Raw genomic sequence first — 24,321 nt, 5'->3', positions numbered from 1 at the left:
AACAGTTTTCCTGTAGGGCTGTAACAGGAGCCTGATCACCTCTGTTGTCTGGAGCCATTGTGAACTCATCAGGCTCTTACGTTCTTCGCTCTCGTGCTCTGGTCCAAACAGCAACATCTGCTTGATTTGAGTGTATCCTGTGGAAGAAGATTTTTCACTGCAGATTTCGGAAACATTTATTGATATGGAAAATTTTTGGATGCATCAGGTAGACCATGGGGTTGAGGTGAGGAGTTCATTGTGTGAATGTGCTCGGGGTTTATCTGTCAATTTGTCACTACTTCAGATAGGTTCATTTTCATTCTGTTTATCTGATTGTATTATTGTCACGGAGATGCATTGTGGGACTGAGCAGTATTTATATTATATTAGTTATGAGCTTTTAATATTTTATTCCAAATGTGCTCTGGTTGAGGGTATGACTCATTTGTTACCTAGTATTTCACATATCGGCCTCTTCGGAGAGATGAGGTGTAGTTTTAAGATGCCAATATAAGAAGACAGATCTCTTATGTACTTTTCTTTTGTAATTATTCCCCACTTGACCTGCTGTCTGAGTCTATCGCCAGCAGAAGTCATTTAACAGATACGTCTGACTGAAACTTGGCGGTTTCGAATTGTGTCACAGTTTTGCATGTCTTTTCATTATATCTCAATCTGTTTAATTTACCTCAATGCTTCGCTTTTAACATTTTTATAAATTGTTCTTATTTGTTTATTATGGTTATTGAAAAAACTTGAAGACTTTAATCGATCTAACATACTTTAAAGGTCACATGAGTGAATGTAGGTTTTATATTTCTTCAATCAGTTGTCCAAAATAATAAGCGTACAGCATGTAATATTAATTAGTTTGTCTGTTTTGTCCAGTCTCCAGGCTCAGGCTCCACCTCCCCACAGGGGGCGGAGTCTTCCAGCCGTCACCTGCCATCACACGAGGGGAGTGACAGCTTTGAGTCTCCGTCACCAGCCAGTAAAGAGGTAGGAGGCTAGGAATAAACCTCTAAAACTCTGCTGAAATTGGATGATTCTTAATTATTCTTGGTAATAATATCCAGTAGGTGCTCTAGGAACTTAATTAGGCACATATTATAGGCCGCACCATTAGAGTCCTGACTCGGTGTGATTTAGAAGTTATTATAGTTATTATAACTTATCCAAGATACTGTCAAATTGGATTAATTGGAGCAAATAAAGTTTAAATCATATTAAAGTTGTGCTATTTATTGTGTGTGTGTGTGTTTATATAAAACAGCAAAGCAAGCATACAGGGTCTCGAAATGTAATTACTTTTTTTTTTAAGATATTGTTTTTAAATGGCCATTATCTTTAAAAAGCCCAAGAAGTGGCATCTTAAGCAGTTCTAAAATCACTATAAAATACATTATACTATTTCTGCAAATAGTTCCAGTTTAGTGCATTATGAAGTGCCATAACTAAAAATAACAACTTGCCTTGGAGAATATTGTATTGAGTCATTTGTGTGCTTGTTGTTGTATGTGCAGTCAAGGAGAAGTCTTGCTTCATTCCCGACATATGTGGAAGGTAAGAAGATTTCCTATAATTTCCTTTAATTTCCTGTTCCCGTTCGGGTCCCCAGCCACCGAAATGAATCTTGATAGCACATGCTAAGCCTGTTTTGAAGATGTTCTGAAATGTCCCTCTCCTCTCTGTTAGTACCAGGCCCATGTGACCCAGAAGACCTCATTGACGGTATCATCTTCGCTGCTAACTACCTGGGATCCACCCAGCTGCTCTCAGACAAGACGCCCTCCAAAAACGTGCGCATGATGCAGGCTCAGGAGGCTGTGAGTCGCATTAAGGTGAGGTGAAACGGTTCTGTCTTTCCCCCGCTGTTGTAAACTTCATCAGGAGAAATAAACAAAGCGATACTTGCTTCAGAAGCAGCATGAATGTTACAAGAAACCAAAAGTGACAGTTTTAGGACAAAAGAATGGGATTTCACAAGAATTGCAGAGCTGTGCTCTGACTGTATCCGGAGCGTGTATTTATTGCACAAGCATTTTATTCCTCGTATACAACATGGTCAAATTGAAACGTCAGTTCATAGCAGATGAAGAGAGATGATCATGAAACTAAGAGTGTGTGTGGTCCTCTTGAGGGAATGAAATGATTCTGAAGTCAAATGCAGGGACCTATCTTGTGATTTTTATTCCTAAAGGACCAGAGACATTTACCACCTCGCTCCTGTTCATCCTCCTGCAGCATAAATCAGCCATTCCCCCTGTCAGCTGCTTTACTCAGCATTTTTTACCTCCACCTTAAAAAATGCAGTGACTACCGCACCTATGCCATTTAGTGTTCCTTCAGCATTTTCCTTTCTATGTACATTTTGTGTTAAAATGTTCAATTACAGATCGCTGTGAGGCATGACACACAACAGTATCATACTGGTTGATTGCACAAAAAAATGTATTGTGAGGTACAATTATTTATTTATACACACACACACACATACACACACACACACACACACACACACATGCACACACACATGCACACTCACATACACACACACACTTTCTAATCTAAATGTAAACTAGAGGAGATGAGTTCCAGAATTTAATATCCAATATGTGCTTACACGTTACATATCCAAAACTGATTGATATAATATAATATAACATCCCTATGTTCTGGTCTACAAAATATGAGATGATATGATCTTCTTAGCAATTATAGTTAAAGCGTTCCTCAAATGAATTTTGGTCAAATATTAATGTGAAACCTTCACACTAATTGAATATTTACTGAATTACAGTCAATACACAGTGCTGCGGTAGGTTGTTTGATTTAACGGGTTTTCTTAAAAGCCAGAGTCGGGGCCCTTCTCATATTTTAGATGACATAACTTAAAAAATGCATTCGTGATCTTGCAGCCTTCAAAGAATGACAAATAGCATGAGGTCTTTACTGACCGTTTTCCCACTTTTCTTATAATAGAGAACGATCCCTCCATTTAAAGAGGCATCAGTTCAATGTGGGCCGAATAGATGTCAAATCTTCAGATTGATGCACTTGCCCCCTTCCTTTGCAAATATATAAATGCATATGGGTTATACAAGAACCACTATATTTTATTTTCTGTATGTAATCTGTTATTAAATATAATTGAAGATGATCATAGGTTATAAAATCTTTGTTTTATTGGGTTGCACTTCATCTGCATGTGTGAGACATCGTATCTTCTCCCATATACAATCATGAGCTCAAAATGACTGCGAGGTTAATAGCATATCCAGTATATAAAGTAAAGGGTAAATTGCTTGCATTTGGAGAGACATCTGAATCAATACGCCCGGTCTCAGCTGCCCTGACGTTAATCTTCCTTAGATGGCCAGTTTGATGCATTACCAAAGCCTGCTAGCAAGTTTGAACTTGCTCTTAATCAAATTTAGCAGAGCTCATCTCTGCTTTGTATAGTCGATTTTTTTATGAACAGAATGTTCTGTAATATAAAACCAATAGTTAACATGTGATGTTAAAAGAACAAATGGGCCACCTGGTGGATGATGGCATAAATGACCATGTAATGAAACTAAAGACAACATATTGTAGCAGGGTGGTGTCTAGTTAGCTTGGCTTGGTGTCATCTGGATCCATTCTAGTCACCCCACGCTGATAAATATCCCAGAAGACACTCTTCAGATGCAGCTTATTGAGCAGAAATATCCCTCAAATATGTTTGGTCTTGCTGAGCTCTGCTCTTTCTAACAATGTTCCTGTCTTTGTTTGTTCCATGCTAAGCAGACGGCCCAGAAATTAGCCAAAAACAGGAAGAAGGTGCAGTAATTGCTCATCGGTTTGGTGTTTTGTTTTTATTTTTGTTCTTCGTCTTCTCTCTTTTTGTTCCTGGTTTCAACACTTCAGTGTTTTCATGTTTCCTGTCGCTCTGCCATTTTTTTTCTGAATCCAGCAACGAGTCATGTACCTGTGTCCGTCCGCACAGTCTGTTAGCCATTGTTCATTCCACACCAAACATTACCTCAGTTTTATCACCAGATCTTACACGGGCGAGTCGTGGAATAAGTGCACAATTAGGAAAGTCTAGTTTGCTGGATACAGAAAATGCAAGTGATCTTTACTTTCTTCTTCTGTGTATCATATTTTGTTCCTTCTGAGGCACTGTGCTGTGTTTGTGGCTGTTTTGAAGGTGTATATCTGGCACAGCATGTTTTGCACTTCTCTTGCACTTCTCTTGATCTTTTCAATTCAGCCTGTCCTGCACATGGTGGAAAACTCAGCTTCTCACTCTCACACTGAAACTTTTCAAATGAAGTACAAAACTAACCAAAGTAACCCCATGCCAACTTGCATTACTAGCTGGCTTTAACAGAAACTTGCAGGTTATCAGAGTTACACAATGAAGGAGAGAGTGAAAACTATTGTAATATCTGGCCTCGAAGATGCCAAATTTTAGAAATGCCAGGTAAAGTTGCTTTGCACGCTCCTTGGTGGCATCTCTGGGCCTTGTCAGCTCTCTGTCTCTCCTTCTGTCTGAGTTATTCTGTCACTGTCCCTCTCTGTGTGTGATATTGTGTGGTTTTCTATCTTCAGGCTCCAGAAGGTGAAGCTCAGCCCATGACAGAAGTGGACCTCTTCATCTCCACTCAGAGAATCAAAGTGCTCAATGCAGACTCACAGGTACTTCATCATCCATAAAATTGATTTTGGTTTCACTCATTACCTATGCTTAGGGTAGAAGCACACTACATTTGACCAAGTCTGTACAAAATACTAGTGCAGACATCCTGTGTATCACAAGGAGGCAGTGTCCGGACAGAATATTTGTGTTTTACAGGGGTCGTGAGAACTCAGCATTTTATTTATCATCTAAAAAAAATGAAAATATAAACTTTAAAAGTTTTCTTTTGGTAAGACTTTAATTTTCAAAGTAATTAATACCTTAATTCATCCAAGATGCAAACAAATTATCAAAAGTGACTGTAAAGTTCTAATACTACTCTTTATAATTTTTTATTCATCAAAGAAACCTTTTTCATAAAAGAAAAATCACAAAATATTAAGCAATACATCTGTTTAAACATAATAATAAATGTTTCTTGAACAGCGAATCAGCAGATTAGAATGATTTTTTAAGGATCATGTGACACTGAAGACGGGAGTAATAATGCTGAGGAGTCAGATTTGCCATCACAGGAATAAATTACATTTAAAAATATATTACAATAGAAAACCATTATATTGAATTGGAATAATGTGTATTTAAAAAAAAACTTAAATAAATGAGCACAAGAGACTTAATTCACAAAAAAACAATCTTATACAGACCCAAAACGCACACATACAGTATATATAAAAATATATGTAAATATATATATTGTATGTATATTCATATGTAAATCTCCCCCTGATTCTCAGGAGACCATGATGGACCACCCTTTAAGGACCATCTCCTACATCGCTGATATCGGGAACATTGTGGTTCTGATGGCCAGAAGGAGAATGCTTCGCTCCGACTCTGAGGAGAACATGGAGGCCTCTGACCCGGCCCAGGACGAGAAGCGCCAATACAAGATGATCTGTCACGTGTTTGAGTCTGAAGATGTGAGTTCTTCATCGTAAATATGTGTCAGTTTATTGCTCCAGCATTGTGAAACGATAGAACAGATTTACACACTTTACCACACTTCTGTTGTTGGAGTTTATGAAAGCAATAAGCCAGTCTAGGCCTTTCATTACCACAGTTAAGGGGAGTTCTGCCACAACTCTGCCTTTACACTTTTTCCACATGAAATCCTCCACATTTGCCTAATTCTTCGTAGGCCCCTCACATTGTTTCCCAGCATGTTCAGTATTGCAGTTTCTGGGCATTATGGTGACCTCTAATAGCAGTTATCCAGATGGTGTTCTTGGGCGTCTTGCTGCGTGGGTTGAATCACGAGACAGGATGTGACCTTTTCTCTGTTCAGCATCAGAGGCTATTCAAATGAAACGAGCCTGTGTATGTCACAGCACAGCATACAGCAGTGACATGAGGGCAAAAGGCATGAATTCGGCTGTCCTGAGGAATGCCACCCTTGTCGTCTCTTGACCTTATGTGTGTATCTATTAGCTTTAAAAAAAAGTGCTTTCTTCCAAAAAATGGTTCGATAATTCAAATTGTAAACATGCAATATAATGTTCATTTTTAGTTGTTTAACCTGATTCGTCTTTGTGCTCAGGCTCAGCTCATAGCTCAGTCCATCGGCCAGGCTTTCAGCGTGGCGTACCAAGAGTTCCTGCGTGCCAATGGCATCAACCCAGAGGATCTGAGTCAGAAAGAGTACAGCGACCTCCTGAACACACAGGACATGTACAACGATGACCTCATTCACTTCTCCAAGTCTGAGAACTGCAAAGATGTAAGTGGACAGCCCGTGCCTTGTGGAAACAGAAGATTATGAAGATCAAATGTTGAGAATTTGTCTGGATGATGTCAGAATCAGTAATGTTGACTAGATCACGTTTTAGCAGTGATGTGTGTGTGTGTGTGTGTGTGTGTGCACTACAGGTTTACATAGAGAAGCAGAAGGGGGAGATTCTTGGGGTTGTGATCGTGGAGTCGGGATGGGGCTCCATTCTGCCCACAGTGATTATAGCAAACATGATGCATGGCGGCCCGGCTGAGAAGTCCGGCAGGCTGAACATAGGAGACCAGATCATGTCCATCAATGGCACCAGTCTGGTGGGGTTACCCCCCTCCACCTGTCAGAGTATTATCAAGGTACATCGGGTGCTAAATCAACTGGACTTCAACACAATCATGAATTAAATTCAAAGATTTAATTCTGATTCTCAGACGTTCACTGCATTTATTTGTGGCCAATTCTTTTACATTTATTTTATTGCATAAAACATATTGCTCTCATCTTCTAGGGATTGAAGAACCAATCAAGAATAACGCTTAATATTGTGAGATGCCCACCTGTGACCACTGTCCTCATCCGAAGACCAGACCTGAGATATCAGCTGGGATTTAGTGTGCAGAATGGCATTGTGGGTTTTCTGAAAAATAATTGAGATCGCCATTGGCTAATATTGCTTATTTGAATGAGTATTTAAATGTGCATACTCATGTCCTGTAATTTTGTGTTTATATATTACATTTGCCTTCATCTAACATTCACTTCAAGTTAATCTTTAAAAACATTAATCTTGTGAAGCCTAAAATCACTTGTAGCATTAAAATTAATGAAACTGCATTTTTTATTAATGCGTTTTAATTAATGTAGACAAAATAGTAGGGAATATCAGCTATTCAATATCACCTGTTTATCATCCTTAAAAGTAAAATAATTATTGTTATCCAGATCTTTAATAATTTAAGGTTGTAATAGTTTATAATAAGTATTACAGTAATGTTTTACAATAGTTACTTGATTTGGAATTAATTGTAAAAAAAATAAATAATAATAAAATAAAATGTTAACCAAAATAAAATATAATAAACTTAAACTGATTTTATTTCAGCATGTTGCCAAAGCAACATTTCTTATTTTCATTTAGTCTAACTTAATGAAGTAAAATAAATAAAAAATAAAACTAAAGTAAAAATGTATAAAAAACTATATAGGTATATTTTACTAATAAAATGACAAAAACGAAATTACTAGTACTTTACAATTTAATTGAAAATGAAAAATACAAAAATAAAACTAATTACAAATTTGAAAAACTATAATATTATATCAATGATAAATAAAAAAAATAAAACTAGTCTGAAGTACAACTTGATTGTATTTTGCATCCTCCAGATTTGCAGTCTGATGAGAGGAGGGATAGCAGAGCGCGGCGGGGTGCGTGTCGGCCACCGGATCATTGAAATCAATAGCCAGAGTGTTGTGGCCACCCCTCATGAGAAGATTGTACACATTCTGTCAAATGCAGTTGGTGAGGTAAGTCTGGAGAACACGATCAAGCTCCATGGTGCCACACCTGCCTAATATAATAACAGAATATTTTCACATCACTATTTCTGAAATTAGGTAATCAATTTCAATTATCATCTAGAAACTATGGTGCCATGTTTAGCTCTGTTTGATGTAGATCACAGGCTGTCAACAGTGGCCCCAAAAGGTTTTTGCACATTTTTCTCAGGATTATTTTTGCTATGTCTGAAAATCAGCCGGAGTCAATGTGAGTTCTGTATGAATTTCACAGAGGTGTCCTATCAGAGTAACTGCAGGTGTAGTTCATCACATTAACTAAGAGCATGATTCATTAACATCTGACAACCAGAAAGTGTCCAAACATGCTGGAAACATCTGAAATCGCATACTGTCTGAATATAAAGTTATTTTGAAGAAGTAATTTATTTGCACCTGGCAAAAAAAAGTATGTTTTATATAGTATGAATGCATGTAGTATGAATGTAATCTGAATGTACTACATTCGCCATGTTATTATTATCATCTGACCTACCAGTGTCACTGCCATTCATAAACCCCACGGCCTCATGGGATAGAAAAGTGTCCACCCAATGCTTACTTTAGGATCTCGCTGGAAGTAATAGGTCATCCAGGTACATTTCGTTTTGTGAATACTGTGAGGTCGGACATACTAGTACAGTTTTATCATATTATATCAAAGGGTAGTATGCGATTTTGGATAAAGCCTTTGTCTTAGAGAAATGTTCCGGGTTTAGTACAATTTAAGCTTGCATTTTATAAATGTAAAAAAAGAGGTTTTTGCAGGGGCAAACTTGTATTCAAAGATACAAATTTGGCTTGAGTGCTTTTTAGTATGACTTGTGTGTAACTGAACTGGACGATCACATTTTGCAAAACAGATTCACATGAAGACTATGCCGGCTGCCATGTACCGCTTGTTAACAGCCCAGGAGCAACCCGTTTACATCTGAAGCTACGACTCTTTCCCAAGCCTCCTGCCCTGCCCTGTTGTCACCAGATATAACCTTAATCTTGATGTGAAAGTGTCAGCCCTGTGGACTGGTGACTGTGTGACTGAATCCACTGAAGCTCTGCTCAACATGGCTCTCTGTGACGCTTCGTTTCTCTTCACTGCCTCCCCTGAGCTCTCCATCTCTTCTTTTCTGTTGCTCTGAGTGAGTATGCTGTGCTGTTGTGTAATTCCTCTCTCTGTGTGCGCTCAGCTCGCTCCATGGAAGGAGGAAGAGAGAGTGTGAGAAATATTTCAAAAGCCCCATCACAGTAAGAGGTGTCTTAAAACGATGTACCTGTATTTACGACACAGCAGTTTGCGAGTGATAAAAAGTACACCTGTGTGATCATTAGGTGTATAAAATGAGAAAGGGGTTTGCCTTATCATACTTTTATGCTGTTATTTATTCAAGCTTGGCAACCATCAAGTGTTTTTGATTCAATTTTAATTTTAAGGGCAGCTGTTAGTCTGAGGAATATGGTGAAAATTTTTTGAAAAGTTCAATCCATGATTTGGAGTTTGAGTTGAATTGGTCAAAGCCCACAGGATACTGAATTGGAATTGGAAAGACAAGAAAATAATTACAATATAAAGTTATTCACTAGTCATTACATGTAACAATAGCGTCATTAATTTGAACTAATTATGTCTATATATTTTTTTCCCCATACGAAAACATTTTTTTGTTTTTATTTGACAGTGTTGGTCTGGAAAATCAAGTGTTTATTTAATTTATTATTATTATTATGGTACCTGAATTAATAGTTAATTCATTAAATATATTAAAATATATACAAATTTCTACAAGTGGCATTTCAAACATTATTAATGTTATTTAATGTTTCTGAAAACAGCCCATATGTGACCCTGCACCACAAAACCAGAGATTTTAGAGATAAATGAGATTTATACATTATCTGAAAGCTGAATAAATAATATTTCCATTAATGTATGGTTTGTTGGGATTGGACAATATTTGGAGATACAACTATTTGAAAATCTGGAATCTGATGGTGCAAAAAAAAAATTCCTTTAAAGTTCTTAGCTATGCATATTAATTACTAATCAACAATTAAGTTTATATATATTTATGGTAAAAAAAAATTACAAAATATCTTCATGGAACATGATCTTTACTTAATATCCTAATGATTTTTGGCATAAAAGAAAAAAGGATAATCTTCAACCAATTTTTTTTTCTTGCTATTGCTATTGCTAAAAATAAATATACCCCAGGGACTTAAGACTGGTTTTGTGGTCCAGGGTCAGATATGTTCAGATATGTATGATCATATTTATAGGTCATTTATACGGCAACAAAAATAAATATGCATTTTAATTTTACTTAAATTAAAATTTCAATTACAATTCTGCATCCTGTTTGCTGAGAAAGGGACAAAATCATTGAGTCCTTTAAAAAGGTTTTTTAACCGCAGTTCCTGTTAAAATGATGATGATCTTTTTTGCTCATCTGTGGTGAATAATTCAGTGAAATAATTCATGTCTAGTATATCTAGGGGCATATGTATACTAGAGCACATAGAAACTGTGGATGAAATGCCTTACAGAAAGATGATGCCATATTTAAAATGGAGATATATGGGGATGCATTTGGAGATATATATAGTCAGGCTGGGAGAAAGCAACCTAAAAATAACTTAAATTGTTGTGTTTTACTGCTTGTTTTTTGACATTGATGTGCAATATTTTATTTGTTGTAAATGACTGCATTCCTTATTTTTATGCACAGAAAATCTTCCTTCTTGTCTTGATAAGCATCTGTATATAAAATAATATTGCAAATTAAATATGCTCATATTGGTAGCATTTTCTTTTAAACATTTATACTTGAAAAAAACTGAAGGTGATATTAATATTGTGTTGACAGTTTCAGGATGGTTTTGATGAATTCCATTGTGAGATCTAATTTATCTTTTTTTTTTTTTTACCTCGTTATGAATTTGAGTCATTACAGGCTTTTTTTTTACCAACTACATGTTTAATTCATGTGTGCTACTTTTTCACGCAGTGTTTTTTCACTTAGAATGTGTCTTAAAAGAAGTGTATTCACTCTCAGAAAGCTGGATTTGCTGGGATGACTAATCCAGTATAATGTTTTGGTACAGAGCATCTCAACATGAACCGATTCATAACAGACTGTGTTTCCAGAGGTTTGTCCTCTCAGACAAACATGATAGTACCATTTTTGCAAGAACTGATGTTTATCCGTCAGCATGCTTTGGCAAATCTCCATTATTAATTACTTGCTTAAAGACTGTCTGAAGTCTGTTAAATATCACTATATATGTGATTTTACATCTGGTAAAAAAAACAGTCAGTCTGTCAAACAAGCATAACTTGTCTTAGGAGAAGCTTGTTGCAGTGAATCATTGACCACTTTCCCCCATTTTACCATCAGGTGTGCTTGTGTGTTTCCTGGAATTCGTTTATATGTGAGGATACACTCACACTAATGAAACTGGCATTTGCAAAAGTATCTCTTTCCATCATATGAATAATACAGCAATATAGTTTACATCACAATATGTTGACATTACTGCAGTGTTGAATCTGTATTAATATTATAAATATTGAGGTGAATTCTATTGCTGTGTGCAATGGCTGTATTTGATGGCATAATGGATCTTCGAGATGCTACCAAACTCATCTTGTACAACTTGTAATTTTTGGTAAGAAAAGATACTTCTTATTGCTTAAAATGTGAAAATTCACGCCCAAACCAGATTCTGACCTCATTATCACTGTATTCTTTTTACAAGTGGAATCAAAAGTCATTAACACACAGGAAGGGCCTCATGGTTCATTGTTTTTTGCTTTATGTGAAGCATGGTCTTTTTGTATGCATTGCTATTTATTGTAGTGAGTGTGATGTGTGACAAATGACTTCATTATAAAATAAAACCAGCTAGACACTATATACATACATACATACATATAGACACACACACAAATATTTATTTACATATAGCTTAATATATACAGTATATCCAATTAATATTTATCATGTGTACAATAATGAAGGTAAACTGTGCAAAAGTCTTTGACACCAGTGTTTTATTTAATATTTGAATAATTAGGTATAATTCACAAACAAATGAAAATGTAGCTGAATATTTACTCATCCTCAGGCCATCCAAGATGTAGATGATTTTTTTTCTTCATCAGAACAGATTTGTAGAAATTTAGCATTACATCACTTGCTCACCAGTGGATCCTCTGCAGTGAATGGGTGCCGTCAGAAAAAGAGTGCAAACAGCTGATAGAAACATCACAAAAATCCAGACGTAATCCTCATGACGCCAGTCCATCAGTTAACATTTGGTGACGTGAAAAGATGTGTTAGTAATAAACAAATCCATCAAGGCCTTTCACCTTTAAATCATTGATTGTCGACAAAATACCAAGCCGTAATCCATAACAATCCTTCCTCCAGTGGAAAAAGTTCATCATCATATTGTTCATATTGTTCATATTGACATCATATTGTTGTCCTCTCCCATCTGAATCCAGCACCATATTTGTTTAGAACAGTTTTGGACTGAATTGGCTTGTAAGCAGTGCTTGATCTGTGCATATTTCTTTCCTGATTCAGACAAGGTGAAAAATAATACAACATGAGATGGATTGGTTTCTTACAAAGATTTTCACCTCAAGACATTAGTTGATGGACTGGAGTGGTGTGGATCACTTGTAGATTATTGTGATGTTTTATCAGCTGTTTGGTCTCTCATTCTGTCGGCACCCATTCACCACACAGGATCCACTGGTGAGCAAGTGACTTAATGATTAATTTATCCAAATCTGTCCCAATGAAAAAAAACTCATCTACATTTTTGATGGCTTGAGTTTGAGTACATTTCTACTTTTGGGTGAACTATTCTTTTAAGGGGCAACACATCATAATATACATGTGCAGGCTGAATAACATAATTTTTGCAGGCTGAATAACATAATTTTTGCCATTGTGCTGTTTATTGTAAAAAAGATCCACAATTTTAGTCCGAATTGAAAGAGAAGCTTACATGAAACTATGCTTCCTGTGGCTCAGTGGTAAAGCATTGCATTAGCTCTGTAAAATTGTGGGTTCAATTCCCAGGGAACACACATACTGATAAAAAAGAATAATAATAATTGCCTGAATGCACTTGTAATTGCGTCTGCTAAATGCATAAATGTAATGCTGTTCAACTCAACAGTGCAGATAGTTATGTTGCTGGACAGCAAGATTAAAGCATCAACACTTAACCTCAGTGTACCTTCAGTGTCCCAGACTTCTGCACTATACAGTACAGGATATGCTGTGTCCGACTCACAATAACATGCAAGCTTTATTGAGGAATACATTTCAAATATATAATACTGGAGAAACAAAACGAGTGGCTTAATGTGTTATTGAAGTGACACCGGTATGAAATAGTGTAGATACGTAACGCAGGATGTGCAGGGCATAGGACGGGTTCAACAGATTCCCACCTCATGAATGCAAGGCCTCTGCAGAGTTTGTGGTTTATACTGAAGTAGAAAAGGAACTGTGGCTTTGGTTAGTATTTATAATGCACTTGCTCTGAATGTAATCACAATTATATGTTTGTCAAAGTAAAAAGACACTTTCTGTACAGCAAAAGCAATGTTTATTTATTTGCTAGCTTTTCTGTGATTGAACTATTTAGACACATTCCTTTACCATAGCAGGAATGTTTGTAACAGTATTTACGACATTAAACGAACTACTGAGAGCGCATGCAACTAGAATGTCTCTTTAATTTGATGCTTTTGAAAGAAGTCTCCTGAGCTCACCAAGGCTGCATTTATTTGATCAAAATGACAGTAAAAATAGTACTATGTGAATTGTTATTACAATTTCAAAATAACTGATTTCTATTTGAATATATGTTAAGGTGTAATTTATTCATGTGACGGTAAAACTCAACTTTCGGCAGTCATTACTCTAGTCTTCAGGGTCACATGATCCTTAATAAATCATGCTAATGTGCAGATTTGTTGCTTAAGAAACAGTTCTTTTTACCATTGTTGAAAACAGTTGAGCTTACTGTTTTGTTGCTACTTTTTCGTCAGAACTATTTGATAAAAAGCTATTCAGAAAAAAAGCTTTTTCAGCATTCTTCTTCATTATTATCTGTCACTTTTGATCAATTTAATGAAGCCTTACTGAATAAAAGTATTATTTAAAAAATATATATATATATTTAAAAGGTAGTGTATAATAAAAAAAAATTATCCTTCGACCCCCGTCAAAATGTCAGTATTGACTGAATGAATACCCCAGACAACGGGAAGATGCTTTAAAGATCATATTTAATCTTGGGGAAATATGGATGTTAGGTTTCGCCCATATAATGCAGAATATGAGCCAATTCAGAAATAAAGCACAACATCTCAGAAGGACATCTTGAGAGAAATCATAAAATAGTTGAGAATCGTCAAACAAAAAGTGACAAATGTATCATCTACCTCACAATATTGAGTAATTCCCCACATCATATAAACTAAATAAAGCCATACATTTGCATGTTTTTCTCATTATAATGATTTTTTATATTGTATTTTTCATATAGTCAATTTGTGAGTGTTAATAATATAATTCTTAAATAAGGAACATCTGGTAAAAAAAAAATATATATTTTTTTTCCAGTGTTTTATCATAATGCATAATGTGTAAAAAGTAAAAACAATCAGGAGTAAATCCAAACAACTGGAATTCCAACTGAAAAAGCTAAAAAAATGAATAATATTTGCTATAATCTCTAACAAAAAGCAGATGTTTCCGAAATGAAGTGAACTCATCTGCAGCTTCCTTCATGTCGTGATGTTCACTGTACCTTCAGTCTGTTTGAGACGTCACTCAGAGGACAGTTTCTCGGAAGACTCCTATAAGGCTGTGTGGACGTTCATGGGATCCTGTTCGGGAATGGGTGCCGGTCCTGCGCTCCGGCTGCGGCTGCCCCGAGGTGAAGGAGCTGAGATCACCACAGCTGCGGAGGTGAAGGGTGGCCGGACGTTTGCGCAGCGGCAGCGTGTGGGAGGTGGGCTCCATCTGCGCTGGTGCAACCTCTGAAACCGTGGCCTGCAAACATGAAAATGATCCGTCAGAGAACGGGAAATTTTAGGAGTAAAAATGGCTGAACAGGATATTGGTCCTGCTGTATCATATTTGATATGTACATTTCATAACTTCAAAAATCTACTGTACATATTTTAATACAACCTTCTGCTGTCTGATTGATAGTTTATGCTTTTTTAGCAGGTAAAAGGCCTTTTAGTATAATTGTAAAAATGTCCATCTTCTGGTCTTTTTCCTGTGAAATATTTACAGATTTTTATAAAGTAAACTTAACCATAACTTTTATATTGTTAGTAATACTTCAAAATGAACACTCATTAGACTGAAGAAACTTAAGTTTACTTGATTATCCATTCCATACATAATGTTTTCGAAAAATCCTTTTAAAATGTATTAAAAATGACATGCCAAGCTTTTGAGTAATGTTTATTTGCGCATCTCTCCATCATCATTGTATTGCATTGCGTCAGATGTTTTCTCCCCCACAATAAAAACTACAGAGCTCTGATCAGAAAATAAACATTTAAACATCATCTTGTTAAGAAATATCATTGGGAGATATGAGTAACAGCTAATATTTATATGCATTTCATGTAGACTGCTATGCTGTTATAAAGTGATTTAAATGACAAAAATGCTAAAGCGTTTCATCTTGCATTCTGTACATAAAAATATCAGCAACTGCACCAAACTGCATATTGTAAATATGCTTTTTTTTCCCCCTCCTTGAGTATAAGCTGCATATTCTCCTATACTATATGAGCCATAAAAGCCTGTTTTAAAAGGTTGCGAGTCAGATTCAAACTCAACTTGCCCCCTTGAGCAGCAAAGCTCTATGTATCAGAGCGTGTGCTTTAAGCACTAGGAAACGTTATGGGTGTTCATCCCATGTGTCTTGCCTGGTCGATGAAGCTGGCGCAGAGAACAGCCTCCTCCATGTGTTCCTCATCGGAGCGCAGCACTGTTTTGATGCTGTGGACCAGCTCCTGTACCTCAGGGGTCAAGCTGCTGGAGGACTGCTCCAGAAAACGGGCCACCAGCAGTTTTGTGTCTCTATAGCTCTGGTAATCCACCATGGAGTTGGGACGAGGCTTCCGCTTGCCACGGCCCTGTCGGAGTGTAACCGTCCCATGCTCTGTTACAATCACTGAGCCTGGAGCAGGAGCCGATCCAGGGCCTAACTCTGTCTGTGTAGCTGCTTCACAACTCATTACTGGAAGAGAGAGAGAAAAGCCAATATATCAATGAGATACAGCTCCACAATATTCACATCTGAGCTGTAACAGTGTGTCAGTTCAGTTGCAGAACAAGTCTCTTTAAGTAATTTAGAGTAGCCACAGGCCACACTGTACTCATAAAACTAAAATAATATTTTGCTAATACAAAAACACATTGAAAATTACTGATGGAGCCTGTGGCCCAAAGATCCTAATTCTATTTAAGGTTTTAGGACTATAAACTGAATCATTCTATTCAACCAAGTTAATAAAAAAAGAGAATAATTCACTGTTGTATTGGTTAAGAAGACAGATGAGAAGTAGCAAAGCACAAACACTTCATGAACCTTGAATGACTTTTTTTTCCTGCTGCTGAACACAAAAGCAGATATTCTGAATTACGTTGGTTACCAAACATTTTGGTTTCATAGTTTGGATCATAAAAATAAAAATAAAATTCTTAAAATCTGTTCCACAGAAGAATACAATGTCATACAGTAAGTGTTTGGAATGAAATGAGTGTAAGGTTTAGTAAATGATGACTGGATTTTTGAGAGATCTATGCTTTTAAGGTCTTTGCAAAGAGAGGGCTCTCTGCTGAGCCCCATCAGTAACACAAATCCTAGATTAAAAATGGGCTTCAAGTAACCACTGACAGGTTTAGTTTCTCTAGATTTACTATCAGTATCAGTCCCAGTCCTCTTCTCTGGACACACACAGATAAAAACATTTATTTTAAGTAGATTTAGGCGTAAAACAAGACAATCTGCCTGTGGGCTACAAAAACATACAGAAGCAGCACATACTGTACGTCCTCTGAAAACAAGTCAAATTGAATTGAATTGGTTGTCTGTGGCAATGCTTAAATAAACAGTTTAAGGTCATTATACAGAAACATGTGATTGTACCTTTGGCGGTCGGGTCTAGCAGGACGGGGTCACTGTTGGACCTGCGGAGGCCAGGTTTGTGCGGTTTCCTGCTGGAGGAGACTGCGCTGTGAGGCTGTCTGGACTGTGTCGGGGGTGTGGGGCTCAATATGGCCATCTGACGGCACCTGTCTGAATAAAACACACAAACACACTAGAAATAGAAATATGTCAATATTTTAGGGCTTCACTATAAGAGATCCAGGCTACGGATGAAAAATAGCCTTTGGCCAATTCTGGCATGTTTTATTAATGTGTAATGACCCTGTTAACTAAACAAATAAAATAAAATAATAAAACATTCTCTTCAATGCAATTCATGGATTGATCATTAAACACACCCCCCCCCCACCCTCCATGCAGCTTTCATTAAAGCAAAATAGAGAACGATTTTCAGTTCAACATTTCAAATTGTTATGCTGACATAATTGATAATGAAAAAATATGTATGAAATGTAAAAAAAAATGCAAAAGAAGCATTTTGAGGAGTGACTTGTGAAGGAAAATTAAAAACATGTAGGACTGTGCAATCTTTGAAAGTGTTGAAGGATACAGACAGCTATAAAAAGAAATCCCTCACTGAAGAACACTGGAGATACAACTGACACCACTAAAATACATTTCCTTTTATACACAGATGCCATAATTATGGACGGGTACTGCTAAACGCTGTCAGAATCGTGATTAAATATAGAGTACCAGAGGCACTGGACTCATATAAGCCGTGTCAATGACACATTTCATGTAGGCCTCAGTGGCAGCTCTGTTTTCTAATTCCAGACTTTCAAGAGGGAAGTTTCTGTTTGTTCATTATAACACCTATACACCTAAACTCCAATGTTTTGAATGTCTATGCACAGGTCTATATGTAAGAATACAACTGGTTCCTACCATCGCTGGGCGTCTCAGCCTCGGCGCCCTCTGTCAGGACCTCAGTCAGATCGCTCATTTGCACCTCACTACTCTGGGCCTGAAATAAATACAGAGGGTCAGTGAGCGGACAAGGACTGTATTTGATTGAGCTGTTCAGGACACTGTGTCTTGTTTGCTGATGTGATGTCTAATTCACAAACAGAGTTGAAACTGTATCAGGACAAATTCTGTAAATGCTAACTGATGTTGATTTTCATTACAGAGATAATTATGTGATAGCAGATAGCATATGATAACCGCATAAATCAGTACCTGTGCTGCTGGCTGTGAAGCAACGGCTTCATAAGGTGGAGGAGGGTCTAGAGGACAGAAGACCTCCACTCCTTTCATTCTGGCACCATATATATGAGGAAGAGGAATCATACCATCACCAAACATCCTGCCAAAACACACATTTACACTGTAAACAGCCCACAAGAAGACATAACAACAGTAAACAACTGTTTCAAGACAAACCCATTTATGTCTGATCAGAAACTGGAACATATCATGCTTTCCCACACACAAACTTCTTTGCTGTTTTACGTTGCCAAAACATTTTGGTTGCCTGCCAAACATTGAGTCACCCACCCACAGATATGATAAACCCTGATGTATTTTTGCTTAAGAGTTCAAGGTCAAAGTGCAGGTTTGTGTGTGTGTGTGTGTGTGTGTGTGTCTGTCTGTCTGTGAGAGAGAGAGAGAGAGAGAGAGAGATAGAAACACATTTAAGCAAGCTATAGATCATGGACAGATTTTATCACTTTAAAAAGTGAAAATATGCAGATGTAATCTAAATCAATATTTTTCCTGATCTGACACACTACAATTTAAAAACGTGGGACTGTCCCAGAAAATGCAATGTAATCATTTCAGTTTTTTATTTTTTAAGAATTTGCAAAGGTGCTACAAAGCATGTTACTATGGTGTATAGAATGTAGACTGATGTGAAAAAAAAGTACTTTTAAGTTGTTTACCATAAGGCAGCAAGCAACATAACAAAATGTGAAAAAAATAAATGAATACTTTTAACAAGGCACTATATTTGTTACAAATAAACCCAGCACAGTTATAGGAATTAAATTAAATAGTTGTATTTTTAACTTGAATAACCACTTAAAACACATTTTAGGTAACCCTGACAAAGCATTTCTTTAACAGTGGACTGTGTAAAGAGGGCTCGTGTGCAGTACCTGCGAGCCAAGCGTGGGGTGTGAGAGTAGAAGGTGGAGAAGTAAGACGGAGGAGGTGCAGGAGCGACAAATTCGTCAGGGTCAGGAAGATGAGTCTGCCCCTCCACTTCCTCTGGAACAGGCCTGGCCTCTTCCTGCCAAAGACGATCATAATCACACCACTATTAGAACAAGACAGCTGCTCACAACACGTCTAAACATCCTTAGAATCTATCCCACACACTGGACAGGAATAAAACCATTGAAATTGAATATTATCTTGCCATATTTTCCATGATATGATTTCTGACCATGCAGGGTCGTCTGGTTGAGAAGATCTGGAGATATCTGAGTGCAGCAGCAACCAGACACACAGCTGTGGCCAAAGCACTGAGCGCACACAATGCAAAGAGCACTTTCTGAAAGAGAGACAACTCTAGAACATCCAAATCTACTGCTGGTAAACAAAACGAATATATTTCTCTCACTTATAACATAATATACACCATATTATAGTCATGGTATCCTGTCTATCTTTTTCTGTCTACTAACTGTCTATCTATCACCCAAGTAGTAGTGTAATATAAGAATTGAATAATTATAAAAAAATATATAATTCTCACCTTGAGCAGAATTCTCATTGTGCCACATGCATGACCTGCATAGATCTCAATCAGCTTGTCCTCTTGGCACGGAGTGCTTGGAATCTCTGAACAACAGTGACAGAGATCCCCCAGCTTGTTCTGAAACACAGAAACACTTTTATGGTTGTTTCCTATTAATGTCTGATGACATGGTCTACTAATACTTAAAGAACTGCCTGGATTTAAAGTATGAGACTGAGGATGACGTTTCCATGCACCTTTCTACATTAGTCTTTTGTAATTTTGAGCTCAAAGATAGAAGGTCAGCAGGGACATTTCCATGACAAGTGGAAATGAGGAAAGAACAGTCTTTAGACCCTGGAAATGGCAGAATCCTAAAAACTACCTCACATCCAAGAAAAACTGGAGCCTGCTTTGACTCAGTTTCAGGGTTCTCTTTGACTTGGACAAGCTTTATTCCTCTAAGCAGATGATTTGTACAATACAGATGTGCTTTTTTCCATAATGTGTTATTAAAGCATACATCAAGTACCACCTTACCCTGTGTACATGCTTATTGGAAGAAGAATGCATGTATTTATTAATAAGGGTTGCCCCACTTCAATTTATGTTTGTTTTTATTTTGCATACAATCAATACATGAGACATCTGACATTATGATGTTATTGTCTCTATTACAGCACAGATTCCTCACCAGCTGGCAGTTAATGGTACTGGAGACCAGCTGAGCCCCCTGACAGCAGAGGATGAAGCCTGCCAGGTTTAGCAGGATACAGACCACTGACAGCAACACAAACAGATTTACCTGTGTGAGAGACACAATCAAAAGAAGTAATGGTCCAGAGGAAGATCAGTAATAGTCAGTAGTAATTCTATTGGACAAATAAAAAAAATACTAGTGCTCAAATCACTGTTGACATTTTTTTATTCTCATTTTATAGAATGTTCAGAAAGAACATTACAGTAAATGTATTTACTCTCACATTTGATCAACTTGGGACTTAATTAACAAGGTCTGAACTGAGTTTCTGGTGGACACAGATCCTATTTAAGGGGTCTTTTAAGAGCCTAATGACTGCCTCTTTAACATAAGGACACAGGCATGCAGAAGATTACCCTCAAAACATATGTTCAGGTCAACACAGGACTAATTTGGTGTAGTAAACATCATATAACGACTTTCAAGTAAAAATAAAGACCAGCAGTCTGATATTTGTAAAACAAACATACCAGCAGAAGCATTGGCCGTTTCCATGTGGTTAGTCCTATAAGCCCAGATAGGATGACCTGCATAAAACAATCAGTCTGTTCAGCAAAGAGGCAAACACTCACAGACAGATTAACTGATAATGAGCCCATTATTACCCATCAGATGCTGCACACGCTCAAAATGGCCTTCAGCACTTTTAAATCCTGTTTTAATGACTCATCTCACTCAGTGTGCTGTCAGCCGAGCTGTCTGCAGCAGCCTCATTCAAATACCAGCGTCCACACTCGGCTCCCTCTTATTTCCTCTTACACTGCCACTTCCTGTCAACTACATTGACTGTTGGGTTCTTGTGTTTAGCTCTTTTTAACTGTAAACATTATGTGTGAAGTAACCAATAAAAATAAACTGGAAATAAACTTTGCAGGACAGAGGGGATATTCACTGTACTTCAGAATTACACATACTGTGTCCCAAAAGATGCACCATACACTATGCACTCAACCATGTAGAGTATGAATTATATAAGGTTATTTGTCATTCATAATTGGAGTCTGATAGACCCTCCCTCTTCCTCTTCCTCGTTATGTAATTAAAGCTGCGACAGTTGAGTGCATGAAGTGTTGAACAATGTTTTGTAGGAATGATTGTTTATTGTTATGTAATTTGTTCATTTATTTTTGTTTCATTTATTTATTTTATCTTTCAAGTTTTTTTCTTTTTTTCTTTCTCTCTATATATGTATTAAGATTTTTTTGGTGCTATTTATTGTTTGGGCATCCTTGAACCCCTGGCTCTTCTTCTTGACACGTTTTTATTTTTTAGAAACTGACTGATTGTTTCACTACTTAAAGGGTTAGTTCACCCAAAAATGAAAATTATGTCATTAATGACTCACCCTCATGTCGTTCCAAACCCTTGAGACCTCCGTTTATCTTCAGAACACAGTTTAAGATATTTTAGATTTAGTCCGAGAGCTCTCAGTCCCTCCATTGAATCTGCGTGTACGGTATACTGTCCATGTCCAGAAAGGTAATGAAAACATCTTCAAAGTAGTCAATGTGACATCAGAGGGTCAGTTAGAATTTGTTGAATCATCGAAAATACATTTTGGTCCAAAAATAGCAAAAACTACGACTTTATTCAGCATTGAATATTTTTTTAATGTGGCTGACACTCCCTCTGAGTTAAAACAAACCAATATCCTGGAGTAATTCATTTACTCAAACAGTACACTGACTGAACTGCTGTGAAGAGAGAACTGAAGATGAACACAGAGCTGAGCCAGATAATGAATGAAAGATTGACTCGATCTCAAGTCAAGATCCGGTTGCATTGGTTTTCGGATCACCAGTAGTGATGGGAAGTTCGGTTCTTTTCCGCGAACCGGTTCTTTCGGACAGTTCGATTCAATAAACCGGTTGAAGAAAACGGTTCACTGGTTCTTTGCAATCTGACGTAATGGCGTCATTTGCAATGATTGCCCTTGATTCAAGCCTTCGGTTTACCCGCGCTTATAACATTAGCCCAGAATCAGTTCAGAATCAATCACCAAAAAAAATTGTTCGGTTCAGAGTTTTCTGTGTGTCAGTCTGCTTCACGCTGAATCACACATGCACAGTATCATCAGCTCATCGGTTCTCGAATCGGACGCGTACGACAGAAACGGTTCCTGACTCAAGAACGAATCAATCTTTCTTTCATTATCTGGCTCGGCTCGGTGTTCATCTACAGTTCTCTCTTCACAGCAGTTCAGTCAGTGTACTGTTTGAGTAAATGAATTACTCCGGGATATTGGTTTGTTTGAACTCAGAGGGAGTGTCAGCCACATTAAAAAGTTAACAGCTTAAGTCATTTGTGGATTAATACTTATTGGAGACGCGAACCGTTTCAAACGATTCAGTTCGATTTGGTGAACTGGTTCAAGAAGATCCAGTTACACTGAATGATTCATTCGCAAACAGGATATCACAAACTGCAGTGAACGTGCTCACAACAGACCTGGAAGAGATGACAATGCTGAATAAAGTCATAGTTTTTGCTATTTTTGGACCAAAATGAAAGAAATTCTAACTGACCCTCTGATGTCACATGGACTACTTTGAAGATGTTTTATTACCTTTCTGGACATGGACAGTATACTGTACATACATTTTACAAGGAGGGACAGAAAGCTCTCAGACTAAATCTAAAATATCTTAAACTGTGTTCCGAAGATGAACGGAGGTGTTACGAGTTTGGAACGACTTGAGGGTGAGTCATTAATCATTTTAATATATGGGTTCTTTTTATTGTTTAACTTGACTAATAATTTACAAATATTAGTGCACAATGTCATTACTGATAAACAACAGTGTCTGTAGCGCTCATGTACTCTGAAACAGACTGAACTAAATGTGCAGCACCACGTTTCTGTATCAGACTGGCTGGAAACACATTAGAGTAGACCACAGTAAAACTTCTCCTTTTTACCTGTTGCTTTGTAATGAATCTTTTAAAACATGTAGACAGTGGCATATTAACAAGCATGCATTTTGAAATCAGTAGAATGCATATGTGGCGTAAAATAAAAGCATTATCATCTCTGATTATGGCTATTATAATACTCACTGAAGATCCGGCCCAAAACGGACAGGAGTTTCTAATAGGGGGCGAGTTGCTAAGGGACAGAGCTTCGAAAGAGAGCGCCACCATGGAGCAGCCGAGAACCAGCTGCAGCAAGCCGAGGGAGAGCAGCGGGCGAGCGGGCAGCAGCGCCGGGATGAGCCGCGTCTGAGATCCAGACATACGGGACGGAAGAGCGGACACACGGCGGCTGCGGCTTCTGTACGAGGCGTCTGCGAACTGATGGGCCAAAGCAGCCCCCGATAAACGACAACAAGATCCAGGCAGAACTACGGGCAGAGACATTGGAGACGCACGAGCAGCCCAACAACTATAAACATTAAAGCAGCATCTCGCCGCTCCCTAATTTTACTCTGTATTTCTCAAGGCGCCGATAATTTCAATAATAACCAACTGCCCGTTCCGCGTTACTTCCATGGTCCTGTCGAGGTAGTTGAGTATTGGTTTTAAAATAACTAAGCTCAATGACCTGCTGCTCGGATTCGGTTTCATAGTTTTTGGGCAGCGCTAGTGGACTGGCGGGGGAGGGGCGCGTGGGAAGAAGAGGCCACACGGGTCTCTCTCTGGTCCGCGAGTGTTTATATATATATATATATATATATATATATATATATATATATATATATATA

General features: G+C 37.5%; 2 protein-coding genes and 1 long non-coding RNA gene across 7 annotated transcripts in view; 2 read left to right on the top strand and 1 right to left on the bottom strand.

Moving 5' to 3' along the window:
• The window catches only part of LOC127998349 (amyloid-beta A4 precursor protein-binding family A member 1), a 51,823-nt gene extending 38,136 nt beyond the window's left edge, over positions 1 to 13,687 (top strand). For 2 of the 3 annotated variants that reach the window (XM_052592103.1, XM_052592102.1), the window contains exons 4-14: positions 871 to 981; positions 1,506 to 1,545; positions 1,678 to 1,823; positions 3,772 to 3,804; positions 4,579 to 4,665; positions 5,404 to 5,589; positions 6,207 to 6,386; positions 6,536 to 6,748; positions 6,901 to 7,020; positions 7,779 to 7,919; positions 8,813 to 13,687. In XM_052592103.1, coding sequence (XP_052448063.1) covers positions 871 to 981; positions 1,506 to 1,545; positions 1,678 to 1,823; positions 3,772 to 3,804; positions 4,579 to 4,665; positions 5,404 to 5,589; positions 6,207 to 6,386; positions 6,536 to 6,748; positions 6,901 to 7,020; positions 7,779 to 7,919; positions 8,813 to 8,884 — 1,329 coding nt within the window. In that variant the 3' untranslated portion in view covers positions 8,885 to 13,687. The remainder of the gene's footprint in view (positions 1 to 870; positions 982 to 1,505; positions 1,546 to 1,677; positions 1,824 to 3,771; positions 3,805 to 4,578; positions 4,666 to 5,403; positions 5,590 to 6,206; positions 6,387 to 6,535; positions 6,749 to 6,900; positions 7,021 to 7,778; positions 7,920 to 8,812) is intronic. The other variant, XM_052592105.1, reaches the window with a different exon arrangement.
• A 556-nt stretch (positions 13,688 to 14,243) lies between these two features.
• LOC127998417 (endosomal transmembrane epsin interactor 1-like) lies at positions 14,244 to 23,977 on the bottom strand. 3 transcript variants are annotated; one of them, XM_052592108.1, is made up of 11 exons: positions 23,678 to 23,977; positions 21,091 to 21,147; positions 20,555 to 20,665; positions 19,879 to 19,998; positions 19,540 to 19,674; positions 19,277 to 19,410; positions 18,357 to 18,483; positions 18,063 to 18,141; positions 17,154 to 17,303; positions 15,928 to 16,241; positions 14,244 to 15,031 (listed from the first exon to the last, which is right to left on the bottom strand). In XM_052592108.1, exons 1-11 carry the CDS (start codon positions 23,975 to 23,977, stop codon positions 14,810 to 14,812), a joined length of 1,749 nt encoding a protein of 582 aa, XP_052448068.1. In that variant the 3' UTR covers positions 14,244 to 14,809. The 3 variants fall into 3 exon arrangements, with proteins under 3 accessions (XP_052448068.1, XP_052448069.1, XP_052448070.1); XM_052592109.1 differs by having other exon boundaries at positions 19,567 to 19,674; XM_052592110.1 differs by lacking the exon at positions 23,678 to 23,977 and adding an exon at positions 21,226 to 21,412.
• On the top strand, positions 22,670 to 24,289 carry LOC127998575 (uncharacterized). Its single transcript, XR_008171414.1, has 2 exons — positions 22,670 to 23,320; positions 23,683 to 24,289. It is a non-coding gene; the product is annotated as an uncharacterized LOC127998575 (long non-coding RNA).
• Positions 24,290 to 24,321: the final 32 nt, after the last annotated feature.

The sequence above is a fragment of the Carassius gibelio genome, chromosome A5 (assembly GCF_023724105.1).
Source record: "Carassius gibelio isolate Cgi1373 ecotype wild population from Czech Republic chromosome A5, carGib1.2-hapl.c, whole genome shotgun sequence".
NCBI classification, from domain to species: Eukaryota; Metazoa; Chordata; class Actinopteri; order Cypriniformes; family Cyprinidae; genus Carassius; species Carassius gibelio.
The sequence above is the reverse complement of the archived record's forward strand: the minus strand, read 5'-3'. Positions and strand labels throughout refer to the sequence as shown.

Coding starts and splice junctions, on each gene's coding strand:
- LOC127998417 (XM_052592108.1), bottom strand. CDS start 23,977: ATGTCTCTGCCCGTAGTTCTGCCTGGATCTTGTTGTCGTTTATCGGGG. Junction 20,666..21,090: donor AACGGCCAATGCTTCTGCTG/GTATGTTTGTTT, acceptor TCTCTCACACAG/GTAAATCTGTTTGTGTTGCT. Junction 19,999..20,554: donor GTACCATTAACTGCCAGCTG/GTGAGGAATCTG, acceptor TCTGTGTTTCAG/AACAAGCTGGGGGATCTCTG.